Source organism: Rhinolophus sinicus, linkage group LG05 (genome assembly GCF_036562045.2).
Source record: "Rhinolophus sinicus isolate RSC01 linkage group LG05, ASM3656204v1, whole genome shotgun sequence".
Classification (NCBI taxonomy): domain Eukaryota; kingdom Metazoa; phylum Chordata; class Mammalia; order Chiroptera; family Rhinolophidae; genus Rhinolophus; species Rhinolophus sinicus.
Window position 1 is genome coordinate 38,838,912 of NC_133755.1, and position 15,996 is coordinate 38,854,907.

The window sequence follows — 15,996 nt, forward strand, 5'->3', positions numbered from 1 at the left end:
TGAACTATTAAGGAAACTAAGTCTCTGAAAACATTATTGTGAAGAACAGCTTAAGTTTACTTACCTGCAACATGCTGACTATCTCAACTTTGTTGAAGAAAATAAAAGACGTAAGAGTAGAAAGAAAATTCTCTTCAAAAACGGATGGTGTAGGCAAAATGATGTCCTGAATGTACTGCACCCTGTAAGTCTGATGTATTTTTTGCCTTAGTTCAGAGTCTGTTATTGGTATAACTTCCTTAAACTTTGCAGTTTTGGTTAGGAATTCTCTATGCCTTTTTGGCTGCGCCAAAGCAGGGTCATATTCAAGGCATCCCACGACATCCATGATACACTCATCAGAAAACATTACTTCAAACAGAGTTGCCTTATTTAGGAATAAGATTCCTCTAATAATTTCATACAAATGGTGTAAGCCTTCAGTGTTTTCTAGGTTCTCACAAGCTTGGAACAGCTGCAGTAGTTTTTTAATATAGCCTTCGTTTTCCAAGGCCAGAGCCAGCTTTTCCCTACGGATAGGTGAGGAGAGAACTGAGGTAACTAAGTCAGCAATCTCTTCAAGTTTATTGAGTTCACACGTGGGCAGGTCAATCAGATGACTGGTTTCGGGCATTTCTTCAAATCGTTCTTCTTCTGACTCATCAATGAGGTCCTGTGTGACTTCCACTGATGGATCCTTACCTTGAACCTAAAAATATCCAAGTACAGATGGTTACCTTAAAATACAAAAGAATTCAAAATTTTGGAAATCACATCATTGGCCATTGTATTTAAGTAAAAATACCTCACAAAGAATCTATACTAGTAACACAATCACTGCTAATTAAAAGTGAAGTGTAGAGGGGGAAAATACACCCAGTCTAGAGTCAATCATTTGATCTAAGTTAGAGAGAAATTCCCCTCTAATTTTCTTATAACTTAAGGTTAACTGTGATCCCTGATAACCTATTTCAACCGATGTTCTATAGATTTGTGATGTTAAAAAATCATGTAATAACCATGTATAAAATTGTTTAATAATTGCACTATACGCAGTATTTTTGAATTTTGCAGAAGGTAACTTTTCTCTAGGTCCCCAAATTCACTATGTATGATTCTTAAAGCACCATTACATTGGCCTGACAAGGACACTACTGAGTTTAAACCAAATTAAAACCCAATGGCTTGTACATTCAAGAGTAAGAAAATAAGATTTCCTCAAATTACTTTTGAAATTCGCTTTCAGAAAAACATTTGCTTTCACATGAGTCTGAAACTGCTCTAAAAAATAATATCTATTTCTTTTAATGGTATTCATTTAACATGTGTGATAAAGCCTCCAAGTTCTAATTAGCTAGATAAACATCACAACATAATGAATAAAGAACTATTTTATGATTCAGGGTGATAGCTCAAAAAAAAAGCATGGCTACAAACTTTCTACAGCAAATTCCTCTATTTAACATTAAAAATGTTTAAAACCTTACTTTTCATAAATTTTTTCTAATTCCTAACACAAGAGTTCAATTATCCTCTTTTCTACCTCAAAACACCCCATATGTCCTCAGTACAAAAAGTTCCACAAATTTCCAAATTCACCAAAACCACACATGAAAAACTATCTAAGAGCTTAAAGAAAGAAGTAGACAGGTATACTGATGCACACAAAACAATTGTTTTTTCCTAGAGGGATGAGAGAACTTTTACTTCTCAGTTATCAATAGCTGGGCTTTGGGAGACTGACACATAAATATAAGGAAAGTATACGTAACAGGTTCAGAGGAGCAGTTCAGATAAAATACAATGGAAATTTGGAGGAAGAGAAAGTCCTTCTAGATCCTGGAGAAAGGAGGGGGGAGAGGAGAGAATACAAGGAAGGAATCATAAAAGCAGTGGCATTTGAGACCTTAAGTGGGCTTTCAAAGATGGGTAAGAATCAGATAGGGGATAAAGGTATTCAAAGTGCCAGAGGAACAGCACAGGGGCAGAGATGAAAACATGTGACATGCATATGGCAAAGAGCAAAACAGGAAATGTAGACTGAAGTCCAATTGTGGAATGTCAAGCTAAAACACTTGGATTTTTGTGCAAGGAAGTGAATGTGCAGGACTGTTCTTTAGAAAGTTCACCTGGTATCAGTTGTATGGGATAAATTTGAGAACACAGATAAATCAGGGTGTCATTTCAAAGTGCACACGAACAACTGAGTTTGGATAGTAATGGTGGGACAGGTGAGGGCTAGCTACAGCTTAGAGAAGGAAGCACAAGTGACCCCATTGTTTAAAACCTGTCATTAGGAAGGTTATGGCTCATTTAACAAAAACTGGGAACATGGGAGTGGAATGTTTAGTAAGAGTTCAGTTTTACTGAGTTTGAGTGTTTGAATATCCAGCTGACAACTAAAAACTGGGGCCTACTACTTAGGGAAAAGAATAGGACAGAAGATAGAGATTTAGTATTAGGGCAACAGTTAAAGTCAGAAGACTGATAGTAACCAGAGAAAGGTGCAGTGGGAGGTGGGAAAGAAACAGGAAGAGGAATCAGAGGTTATAAAGGAAGATTGAGGGAATCAGAGGAGTTAACTTACACTTCAAATGAATATAGTTTGCAGTTGCTTAAGAATAAAAGTATAGGGCTGGCCCGGTGGCTCAGGTGGTTGGAGCTCCATGCTCCTAACTCCGGGGGCTGCCGGTTCGATTCCCACATGGGCCGGTGGGCTCTCAACCACAAGGTTGCCGGTTCAACTCCTCGAGTCCTGCAAGGGATGGTGGGCTCCGCCCCCTGCAACTAGGATTGAACACGGCACCTTGAGCTGAGCTGCCGCTGAGCTCCTGGATGGCTCAGTTGGTTGGAGCTCGTCCTCTCAACCACAAGGTTGCCAGTTTGACTCCCGCAAGGGATTGTGGGCTGTGCCCCCTGCAACTAGAAAATGGCAACTGGACCTGGAGCTGAGCTGCATCTTCCACAACTAAGACGGAAAGGACAACTTGAAGCTGAACGGCACCCTCCACAACTGAGATTGAAGGGACAGCAACTTGACTTGGAAAAAAGGCCTGGAAGTACACACTGTTCCCCAATAAAGTCCTGTTCCCCTTCCCCAATAAAATCTTAAAAAAAAAAGAATAAAAGTATAGTTCCAGAAGCATTCACTAGATTATGGCTTATTTATTTGTGTTATCTAGCATTGATCCTTACAAGCTTCCCGGATTCTCTCCTAAACTTAACTTCCATTGATTTTATCTGTCAATCCCACATCAACCCAAGTGTCTAAGTGTCTATTTAGTTGTCAGGAGTGCTGTCCACCATGTAGTTCTGGTTCTCTCCCTTTGGGGGCACATGAGTTCTTTGCCTCCTGAAGTTAGATGTAGCTGTGTGATTTGCTTTGGTCCATGAAATGTGAGCCAACCATGTGTAACTCCTGGGCAGAAACTTTTAATAGCCAGTGCTCTGATTTGCCACCTTTCCTTCCCACTTTGCAATGGTCTTGGAAGTATTAAAATGAACTCTATCAACCTGGGTGGTTCCTGAGTGGCTCTGGTGAGCACAGTCCCTTCCCCTCCAACCCTGTCCCTCACTGGTCAAACAGCATTAGGGAAAAACAAACTTTTGTTGTGACAAACCACTGACATTTTAGGATTTTGCCAGTACAGTATAATCTGACTTTAAAATCGTTAAAGTCAGTCAACTAACTGTGCTGAATGGGTTCACAATATACCCACACTATCAATAAGGTTCTCAATGAAAATTTCTCTTTTCCACACTCCTAGTCCCTTATAGCTGTGCTTTTTCTTTTTTTCCTTTTCAAGTGTTAAACACTATTACTTTTCTCTTTAAGTCTCAGAAGACTTTCTTTCCTTTGCGAAGAAGAGGCTATCATCAGTACTCATCTTCCTCTAACATTCTTCTCCATCTCACAACTTACTGTCACCCATTTCATGTGTTTCAAAGAAAATGTCTCCACCATTTTATGATGTTAAAATTTACTAGATATGTACTTTTGACTTTATGCTTTCTAAAAGCTCAAAAGATATCAATTATCTTAGCTCTTGTTTTTGTAACTTCTGCCTTTCCAATGGTTCTTTTAGTTCTATCATTTGCATTCCCCTACGATACTTACTGTTCTCTGAGCGTCAAACTTTTTCAGAGCAGTTCTACTTTCTCATCATAAGGGTTTAAAAAATGACTGAGTAATATGGTTTTTACTGAAATTGAAACTGTTTTTTTCAAAGGTCAGCAATGACCTCCTAGAACTGAAAAATAAAACATAATGTATGGTTTCTGTGGAATACCACGCTGTTAGGAACAATAAACTAAATGTATATTCAGCAACATGCATATATCTTGAAAGTTGTGCAGTAAAAAAATTAACCTTGCTGAACCATCAGTGGCCAAATCTAAAATCCCTTCCAAAGGTGGCAAAGTCTGGGTAAAAATCAATGACAAATGGGGAGGAGAAATAGTAAATGAGGGCAAAGGAATGAATACATAGGTAAAACAATGAAGGAAATCCAATTAACACTGATGCCTCAAGAAAGGCTTAGAGTAAGAGATGATATTCTCTTAGCTTAAGTATACCAGATGCCTGGAAGGGTGAAGTCATATGTTTACCAACCCACCACTGCTCTCAGAACTTGACAAGGTCAAATGGGGGCCTGTAAATAAACATGAGTGACACCACTCTGGGAAACATTTGGTCATACAATATGATGATGAACTGAATCAACTATTCATGAGTAAGTGGGATTCTAGTAATGTGCTAGTACCTATTGATTCTTACTTTTCAGGTTATACCTACTACCATAATGCAACATGGTAGAACACTGGCATTGTTGATTCAACTACCTGTACATAAGCCTTATAATACTGACATTGATGATCAATTACATTAGGAGATTGAGTTAAAGACTCCTCAGCATGTAATGCTGATAGAAAAAGACTAGCCTGAGGAAGTGGATTTTGTTAACTATCACCTAATTTCTATGCTAAACAGTTCTGTACATGTTTATCATAAAGTACAAATCGCAGTTGATCAAAGAGGGAAATGAACAATCAAATTATTGGTTTTATAGGACAAAGTAGCTGTTTTTTAAAAAATCTGTCTTTATCCCAGACTGGCTCCTCCAAAAGTTGGACATATTCATACTGATACTATTGCTCTATCTGTCATGTAAACGCTATACTAAATGTAGATACTTAGACAAATATGGTTATTTTGCTGTAAGAGTCTTGGTCAAGGGCGAGGAGTGGCCTTTGCAGTAAAGGATTAATAATGTTGTCCAGAGAAAGGTTTGGCCTTTGTGTAGCTCCTGAGAGGTAACTTCTAACCACTGTGAACATGCTGTCTGATAAGAGTGTTTTTGTTTACCTGGAACTTGGTCTTAGGCCTTAGGATATACCACATATTCTATGTCTATGTGGTTGACGGTGGAAGTCAACCTCCAAAAGTGCTGGAAACTAAAGGCAGCTATGTGGTCAGTCAGCCCGCTTCTATGACTAACCCCCAATGAAATGCTGGACACAAGGTATGGGTAAGCTTCTCTGGTCAGCAACCCTCTGTACATGCTGCCACACTCCTTGCTGAAAGAAGTAAGTGCTGTATGTGCAGCTATCCTGAGAAAACTGAAAGTTCATGCCTGAAACCCTCCTATAGACCCTGCCTTATGAGTCTTTTCCCATCGGTAATTTTAATTTGTATTATTTTGCTGTAATAATCTGAAATCATGATTATAACAGCTTTGTAGAATTCTGTAAGTCTTTCTGGTGAATTAAGTGAACCTGAGAGTGGTCTTGGGGACCTCCTGAATTACGTGAGTGAAAAGAACTAAATTTCAGGAAAAAGTTCTAGGACATATGTACAAAGTCTTCAAGAATATATGTATATCCAAGAACATATATTAAACAGTAAGTGCTGAGGTGTGGGGAGGGTAGAAATGTGACAAGGTACAACCTAATTACCACAAAATATTATCAACCATATAAACTTATGTTCTAGCACATATATAAATCACCACCCTACTTCTGAAAAAGATGTTTCTCTTCTGTTTCATTCATTCATTCTTTAAATACATACCGAGTATACACACATGTTCAGTTGCAATGCTGGTATGAGAGGAGGGTAGAATACAAAATGTCACTTTTCAGGAATTTATAACAAAAAACGCTAGTCTTTATATACTGCTATTAATATTCTAAACAGCCTTATAAACATTAAAGTTATCTTTTTTTTATTTTTAAAGTTTTATATTCTTTATTATGCTTTCATTATTTTCATGGACCAGTTTTTCCCATACTTCATGGATGAACACATGATTTAAGTTTATTGAATCAAGACTAGAACAGCAAGTGTTTACTGCCATGTGAAGTGTGCGATAGCGTGCATTTTTTGGTCTTACGTTTCACTCTACAGAAACTTTGCAAACATAAAATTAAATCTCAATTCCCTGGAGAGCACATGAGAAAAAAAAAAAGGATAAAAATTAGGAGTTTCTTATCATCACCAAATATACAGGTTAAAAATAGGCAAAACCAAAGGTGAAATGATAAAACAATTTGGATTATATTCTATGCATATTATACAAACTAAAGCAAAATCATATTTGCTTAGTGTTTTCAACTGTTTAACTGGAATTCTTCTATTTAATAATGTATACTAATAATGCTCTAGCAGTATATTAACACACAGTAATATATGAGGTAGGAAATAAAGAAACCATCTACTCCCAGTTAAGAAAAGTTTAGTGATTTAGAGCCACACATCAAATAAGCTTCATATGGAATCAGAAGGTTCACACAACACTTTCTTGGGCCACTTTATTACAGCGTGTGGCACTGTTATTGTGAGGACCAAGGAAAAAAATAATTGTAGACAGACGCATAAAACTAACTGAAGAAACTTCAGTAACAAGAATCATTAAAGAGCAAAGCTGATGTAAGTGAAAATGACAATAGTCAAAAAACACTATAACAGAATATCACACTAAGCAACCACTGAAACAGTGATCTCTGTTTACAGAAAACGGTAGTTAAAATGAATGTTATGATTAATTTAAAATCCAGTTACCAACTGTCAGAGAAGGAGACATAGCTATTAAATGTAACATGGAATCCTGAATGGGATCCTGAAACAGAAAAAGGACACTGGGTTTTAAGCTGATGATATCTGAATAAAGAATGGAATTTAGCTAATAATAATGTGTGAATAATGATGAATAATAATTGATGAATAATAAATGTATGAAAAGTTCATTAATTGTGACAAGTATATCATACTAATAAGATGCTAATAACACGGGAAACGGGGGGCGGTGGGGAGATGTCAGGAAAGGGAGTATATAGAAACTCTCCCTATATTTCCTGCTCAGATTTTCTGTAAATTTGAAACTTCTGAAATTAAAACTTTATTAAAAAAATTTCCAGTTACTTGAGTTACCACCTATCCTGTATCCTGCTAAACTCTAAATTCTTCATGAGTTGAAGTCCTGAGCACTTTGATCATTAGTGTCAGGTACACAGTATTCACAAACACTAGGCAAATGAGTGACCAATTATTTAAAATCTAGAAGCCTTAGGACATAATTATTATTATTTTTTTTTTTTTTAAAAATCTTGATATTTTGCAGGGTATTAATTATGAATATATGTCATCAAAATCTAAAGCAGTAAACAAAACTATGATAAATTTGTTTTTTATTTTAAGGAAAAGAATTTGCTGTAAAATATAAATTTCCAGGTTAGGTTACCAAAATCTCACATGAAGACATTATCTCTCAACATTATAATACACATCTTTTAGGCAAAAAGAAAAAAAAAATTCAAGAATGCATACAAATATAAGTTAAATGTTATTCAAAGATACGTACCTGACAAATTTTTTCCCAGATTTCATCACAGCCAGCTTTTTCCTGAAAACTTAGAGCCAGATCATAGTTTTCAGCTTCTGACCAAACAATTAATGTATCCTGTTTAAAAACAAAAATTTCTACATCATCACACTAGAAAAGAAATAACTACAAAGTATAAGTAAAAATTAAAGAAACAGAAAACAGCATAGCAATGACAAATGCCTCCTGATAAGTTCAACTAATGTACATTAGACATCATATACTTTATTATACTTTGAAACTTTAGTAACATACTGTTGGCAATGAAAAAATAGCTTTGGAACTAAAAGTGACACTGAACAATTTTCTGAAACAAAAAATATTAAAACAGGTTAGCAGGATCAGGCTCATGTTACCAAGATAATGTTTAATGGAAACTCTAGCCATTCTTGGCCAAACTTTAAGTCATTCTAATCATCTATTTCCTATTGTTTCCAGAAAGTCAGTTGTTCCACTCACTAACCACCTACCACCTACAAGTTTATTTTCCCCTTTAAGTTGGTTGTCAACTGGTTGCATATAGGCTAAAAACTGAAAATATCTTTAGGTTTAACCCTTTTTAATTTTGCCCCCTTTTTTTCCCCCCAAATCTGGAAAAGCCTTAAGGATATTAAGGAATGCAAAACAATAGTAAAATGAAGATACTTGCTTTATCTGTATTACAATGGCAGCTAGTTCAGCAGCGAATTGCTGTAAAAAATTAATAACCCCAGGTTTAGGTAAGTGCTTTCCCAGAATGTCCTTAATTATATCCCTATCAAAAGGTTAGTTACGCTTTTAGGAAAAAGTTGTTAACCCCTTTATTAAAAAACTAAGGTTTGGGTTTAAATTAACACACACACCTTTAAACACTAAAATCCCCGAAACAAATGAAATTAAAACCTTTTTAGGATGCATAATAATGAAAGTTTAATAAACTTTGAAAACTCTGATTTTCAAAAATATGCATATTTATACTAAAAATGCTAATTACCAAAAATATAATCTATAAAAACACCTTACATTTAACAGTTGTTCCTCTGACTTTATATTAAAAAATAAAACTAAAAGTGAACCCCAAATTAATAAAGACAAAGTATTCAAAATAAAAACATTTCAGTATTTTGGTAGCTCTAACCAGTAAATGAAAAATGTCCTTTAATTATTCCAGGCTCCAGATAAATAGTTATTTGCTGTGTAATCAGGTAAGAACAGTTGGAAATCTGTTTTCTAGCTTCTGCCTGACCATGCTTCTTGGAAGGGAAATTTGCCATCAGATATTCTAAAATTTTATCAGGTAACTCTTTTGTTTAAAAACTTTCAGTGGCTCCCACCATTTACAGAGAAGGTTTTGAAATCTTTTTTTAAAAAACCAGTAGAATTCTTTATACAAACAAAGTTACTAAAAATCTCCACATAAACAAAAAAGATAAAAATAGTGCTACTTAGATTAAGGCGCTAGGGCACCCACTCAGGCTCTGTGCACTTTCTTCAGTCCCTGAGTCATCATTTTAGAGCCCTCCTCACAATAGCTTCATGAACAGTGATCTCGAAAACTTTTTTTTAACGGTGTGCCTCAAATTACTTACACATTATATACAAGAATATATTAGTATAGTGATACTTTAAACATATATACAACTGAAACAGAAATAAAAATATTTACATAAAGATAAAACAAGCAAATGTTAAAATGTTTGAATTATGTCTGCATACCTTATCAGTTAGCATTTTAAGACTCAATATACACTTAGGGCATAGTACAGCTATAATTGACAGTAGACAAAATCCATATTTAACATCATCCTTTAAATAATTCTGAATTTTTTGGGAAGGGCGACTTTTTATAAGATTTTATCGTTTCTGCTTTGTCACTTGGCCGACAGATCAATTACATTGAGTGTAAATGTCGGTTTGATCATTATCTTGTTCACTTGCACTTACAGTACTGTTTTCAACCTTTTTAAAGACACTTGTTCATTTTCTTAGGGTTACAGGTTAGTTAAATTGGAAAATATCTGTAACTTATCTCTACAGACAGGCTACAACAATTCACAATTCAAGGTGGGAAACACTTCATGGAAATGTTGCTCTTCTCTCAGAATATTATGTATGTTTTTGACTTGACTACCTGACTTTATTAAATATTAGCAAAACTCAATTTCTGAAAACAGGTTTCTTCTTAAATCCCAATGCTTCATACTGTGCATTCCATTCTGGAGATCAGTAGTACAAGAGAATGAAATCCAAAACCCTTAATTTAGGCATCCAAGGCCCCTTCCACTTTGGTTCCAATCTACCTTCTGAGAGAAAGTCCAGAAGCAATAAAGTCAGAATTAAGGTAACGGAGTCCCTGTCTTCTTCATCTTCTGTTCTTTCCTTCCATTCTTAATGTAAACTAAGCCAGTCAAAATCCCTGAAACTAAACGGGATTTATATTCAGAATCCTTTTTCAATGCAGAGGACTGACTTTGGGAGACGGTTAAAATACAGATTCCTATGTCATTCCTTTGGGGACAGATTTGGAGTGAAGCCCAACAATCCTTATTTTTAACAAGGGTCCCAGGCCATTCTTCTGGTAAGTCAAATCTGAAAACATGACCTAAGTGTATCTCTAGGTGGTTAACAGAGAATAGGGAAGTGCCATCAGAGTAGGCACCTTCCAGCTCTATGCATCTACTCCAAATAGATGACAAATTCCATCCTTCCTTCTCACCCTCCCCCACACCCTACTATCTCAGTAAAACAAATACCCCAAAGAAGCACTCCTTAGAACTGGTTATGCCAAGGGTCAGAGTAAAAGCTCCAGGGTGAGAGAGTAGAGTTTGCACAAAAATATTTAAAACATAATGAAAGGTGTCAAGTGGCAGGGTTTCCTACGTATCCAAAAATCCTAGAGAGAGCCAAGCTCAGTATTTCACAGTAAGGTCTGTATTCACCCATGTACTTTGTTACATATTTTTTGCTCATTTGTGCATGGCATACATATCTTTAGGATGTTATTAATGCCTTTGTTTAAACCAAGAGAAGTTTAGGGGTTTTTTCCCTTCCTCGACTAAAACATTTAATCACCATTACGTCCCCATGGAAATCAGATTTAAAATGAGCTTGCAGGGAGAACAGAAAAAGTCAGTTACATTTGATCTGATCCTTTAAAAAAATAAAGTCGATTATGTCCAAGTCCAGGATGGAGTAAGACATGAGCTGGAGAAGCTTGACAACTTAGTCTTTACTGAATCGGGTTCTTGGAATGTGGTATTATTATAAGAAATTATGTTCAATCTTATGTATTAAAAGCACATTACTGAGTTGTATACTGCTTAAATCAGAGTTTCTTAATTCAGAGTCTAGATAACACCTTAAATTGTATCTAAAACACGGTGCACCACATCTTTTTGGGAGAAAGTGTCTTGTTTTTATACCGTATTCACAAAGGCATCCGTGACACATTTAGAAGGATCTAACAAACCAATGGATTGTCTGTTTCAGTTTTCTTCTTCGGTACTCATCTACATCATTAACATGAATAAAATCCAGTCATGAAATATTTGAGATACTACTGTCTGCCAGACTAACCCATCTTTGCTCCTAATGACTTTGACTAAGTTCAATAGACAGAGCTGAAGTTTTTCAAAAGGAATACTTATTTTTTAAAAAGGAAAACAAACAGAAATATCAGTAGGTTTATAGAATTTAATTTGCAGATGCAGAATCAATTTAAAAGTCTGAAAATGAGATTAACCAGAAAAATAATGCAGCACCTGACTCTCCAGGAGTTCCTAATAATTCACCTAAAGTCTTTCTGAGATAGAAACAGTAGTAATATTTTAAACAAATCTGTGATATAATTGGATACAAGAGGAATAATCCTCAACTAGAATTAGGACCTGAGTTCAACTCAAAGTTTCACTGTCCACTGTTTATGTGACTTTCATTGAAGTATTTAACCTCTTTGATCTTCCTTTTTTCACCGGAAAAGAGGAAAACGCTGCCTGTATCAGGTTATAATATTATGAATATAGTTCTCTCACTGAACTTATGTGCTAAAGTATTTTTCGTACATTAATTCACAACTATTCTATGAGGTAGGTAGTATCTCCATTTAAAAGATGAGGTTCAGAGAAAATTTGCTGAAAATCACATAGCTAGAAATGATGAAATTAAATCCATGTTCCTGCTACTATGCCACAGTACATATGTGAACAAATTCTGAAAAAACCAGAATGTTCTTAACAACGTTGCTTCCCAAGAGTCTTCCCTGTGGCATTATATTTATCTAGGCATCTCCCTAAACCCCTAAATAAGAAAGACCTGCCTCCATCTGACACCCAAAGATTCCTCCTTGGTCCTGTTCCAAACCACCCAAAACACATCCCTACCCAACACCCCACCCAATCTCTCAAATCTAATAATTCACATCTTCTACTCATGCACCTGATCTATATAGTTGAAGATGCAGAATGAACTCTACTCATTACAAATTCATGCTGTCATTTTAATGCAGCATTCATAATTATAACCATTTCTTTCTCTCCTATATACTCATTAGTCCATTCCCCACAATAACTCTCAGACTAAACCCCAACATCCTCATTTTATTGGGTAATTTTGCCCATTAAGAGGTAGAAACAATACATGATCCTTTTCATCCATACCTTCCCCTCAGTGGACATTCTTCTAACCGAAACCTAAAATAGTCTCAATCTCTCTCTTGCAGAATATGAAATAGCCATTTGCTGACTGGCCATCCTTCCCTCACCAAAATTCTGTTCTCCCTTGATTTGAAGACAACGCATTTTTCTGATTCTGTACTTTTTCCAATTGCTTATTCTCCTATTTACTGAATCTTCCTTCTTCCTGGTTACTAAACATCTAATCCAGCATTATGCCTTGTCAATTTTATCTTCAATATATATCTCAAATCCATCTATCTCTTCCAATCACTGCTAACCTGTTCCAATATTATCTCTTGCTTGGACTATGCTGCAATCTCCCAACTAGTATCCTGTCCCAGTTACTGGCACTCTTCAATTTCAGAGATTGATGTTGCATTTTGGATCAAGTCATTCTTCTGCTGAAAACTCTTCAAGTTTTAAACTGCACTTTAAAAATCCAAACTAAAGATAGTGACCAACCCATAAGCAGTACCAACCAAGTATTATTGGATGAATGAGTTAATGTGGACAATTAAACAAGGCTGTCTTAAGCTCTGTTCTTTCCTCACTTTACATCTACTCTCTCAAAGGTCTCCTCTTGCAGCTAAAAATAGCATTTAATGGTTCCCAAATTAGAATGTTCTACAACAAACTCTTACTGTATTACTAGTCCCACATGTTCATTATAAGACCTTTCTATATATTTTACAATCACTTCAAAGCCTAAATGAAAAAAAGCAAAGGCACAGAAAAGTATATTGTGTGCTATCATTTATGCCAATAAAATAGAGAAATATATATGACTGAGTATTTGTTTACATATACATAAAACCTCTGGGAAGAGATACAAGAAACTGTTAACAGTGGTATCTTCTAGCAAGGGAAACTAGGAACAGAGTCCAGGTAGGGAAAGAGACTTCACTAGTCTGAATTTTGAACGTGAATGCATAACCTATTCAAAAAAATAAAGTTTTAAAATAAACAAGCCTCTAACCAAATTATTAATATAAATCTGTTGTCGTAACTTCCCAATTGCTGGAGAAAACCATCATTTTCCTGGTCCCAAGAATCAAAAACACTACCAGTGATCTTTGATTCTTTCTCTTTCATATTTAATCATTCACCAATCTTCCAGCACTTTCTTGAAAATATACTGGAGCTCTGTTCCTTCTTTCCACTTAGTACACTGAAACATATTTTCATTTTCTTGTATCTGAGTTATTGCACAAGCTTGCTGCCTAAAGCTCGTTTTTCTTCCCCACCCCCAATTCATTATTCATGACTTTGCCACCCTGGCTTCCTAAACCCAGTATCACTTTCATCATGTTAAGTCCCCACTCAAGAACCTATAATGGCTCCCTTTTGTTTAGCAAATCAAGCTGTCAAATAAGAAACCCAGACTGCAAATAAGCTTAATACCTTTTGTATCAGATGTACCATTTCCTTCCCTATCAGTTCCTTCAGCAGATACCACCAAGGAGAGGGAAGTTTTTCTTAATGATTCTGGCTCAAATCAATCTCTCCCTTCTCTAATTTTCTACTGCCCAAGTCTGGAATACAAGTTGCTTTTTATAACATTTTGTGTTGGTACATACCCGCTACACAATCTTGGTCAAGAAACTTAACCTTTTTGTGCCTTAGTTGCCTTATCTGTGAAACTCTTTCATGGACTTTCAGTGAGGACTTGGTGAAAACACTTTACCAGCTATTTTATTATCATTCTGTAATTGTTTCACCTGTTATGTCTTGTCTCTCAATAAAACCAAGGATGAGAACTTCCCTATACCTCTCTCCTAAACCCAATTAACAAACAATTTGTGTTAAATATAAAAGGTACACATCCCAGGGATTCTGCTTTTGATTTAGTCAAGATCAGCAGGACTGATTCTAAATAACTTAATATTTTGACACACATCATCAGGCACTTTATTTCATGTTCCATTGTATAATCATTCTCTTCTCCTTCCAATATGTTTATTTAAACACTTAAGTTTATTGGCTCCTTTAGTGTTATTATCTTCTTCCCATTAACTATTTCAGTATTGTCCACAACAAGCAAGAAAGTGACGTGAATCATGGTGACCTACAGATATTGAGTATATGACATTCAACTCAACTCATTCTAACTTATTTTAAACACACAATTCATTACATAGCTCATTTTAGAATTGTAATGTTAAAAGAAGAATGTTAAATATTCCTCTCTGCATTTATTCAATATATTCTGATACAGTAAAATACCCTATAAACTATGAATGTCTTATTTTATTAAAAACCCACTAAGTATCAATATACTTAATAAATTTTGGAAATGAATAATTTTCTAGACTAATTTATTGAATAACTTAAATGATGACATTTAAAAAAAGATAATTCTAATGAACACAGGAAAACAGCAATGTGTTTGGAAATCTCAATTTGTATACCTTGGTAAAAAGTGCAAACTGAGCAAGATTTTGGCGAAAATATGAAAAATCATTATATATTACAAAGAAACTCAGTTTAACATAACTTCTAAAAGGCTCTCTGATTTCTATTAGAAAAGTTCACTCAATTTAAACAAAAATCAACAAGTGACCCTATTTACACAGGTTTATCATTCTTACATACAAAGCTTTTCCATAATGTCATTGCCAAAGAGTTCTTATATTTTGTCATTTAGTGAAAGTACTTCAATTAGAAATGTATTAAAAAAAAGCCGATAGTATATTATCTGAATGTGACTAATTACGGAAAACATTTTTCCAATGGCATGAAAATTTTTTTTCTCCAACACTTTAGTTTTCCAGCGGAGTAACATCACACACAAAACTATATCCCAAAGTTTCTAAAGTATTTGCAGAACTGTGTAATGTTGGTATTTTAAACACAAATCTTTGCCATAATGTGCTCTGTCCAATAGTAACAACAGCCAAAGGATCTTATACACAATGTGAGAAGAATCCATATTAGAACTAATTTGTAGGGAGTCACATATAAGAACACAGTTCCTGAGAATTTCATATTCATGCTGACAGAAAAAAAAAAGATCACAAAATATTAGTATTTCTTTCCCCACAAACAAGCAAGCAAACAAACAAAAAAAAACCGTTAAGTGGCTATCTGGTAAAATTCAGTGCAAAGACAGAAAGTAACCATTTTCTTGGCTGACTTAGAAATTAAATTTACTTAAATGTCGATCTTAAAATGTCTAAGGTATAGGAAACATCTTCAGGTGTTCAACACAGGACAAATGTTTAATTTGATTCTTCATAAAAAAAGACATAATATTTCCTAAGCAGAGAAAAAAAACTATTAATACTGAAAATTTTTCAAATATTTCAAAGAACTGATTAAGACGTATTGCATACACAAAACAATTATTTAACAGCAAGACTTTTACTAATAATGAGCTGTGCAATAGACATAATTTCATTCTTCCAACAGGAAGTATTTGTTCCTGGGTATCCAAATTTTCATTGGCTTTGAAGAAAGTAGGCATTGATGATATAAATATAATCTTA

General features: G+C 35.0%; 1 protein-coding gene across 3 annotated transcripts in view; it reads right to left on the reverse strand.

The window, feature by feature from the left end:
• PPP4R3B (protein phosphatase 4 regulatory subunit 3B) overlaps positions 1 to 15,996 on the reverse strand; it is a 55,812-nt gene that overhangs the window by 36,785 nt on the left and 3,031 nt on the right. For all 3 annotated transcript variants that reach the window (XM_019719723.2, XM_019719717.2, XM_019719728.2), the window contains exons 3-4: positions 7,839 to 7,937; positions 65 to 688 (exon numbers count right to left, since the gene is read on the reverse strand). In XM_019719723.2, coding sequence (XP_019575282.2) covers positions 65 to 688; positions 7,839 to 7,937 — 723 coding nt within the window. The remainder of the gene's footprint in view (positions 1 to 64; positions 689 to 7,838; positions 7,938 to 15,996) is intronic.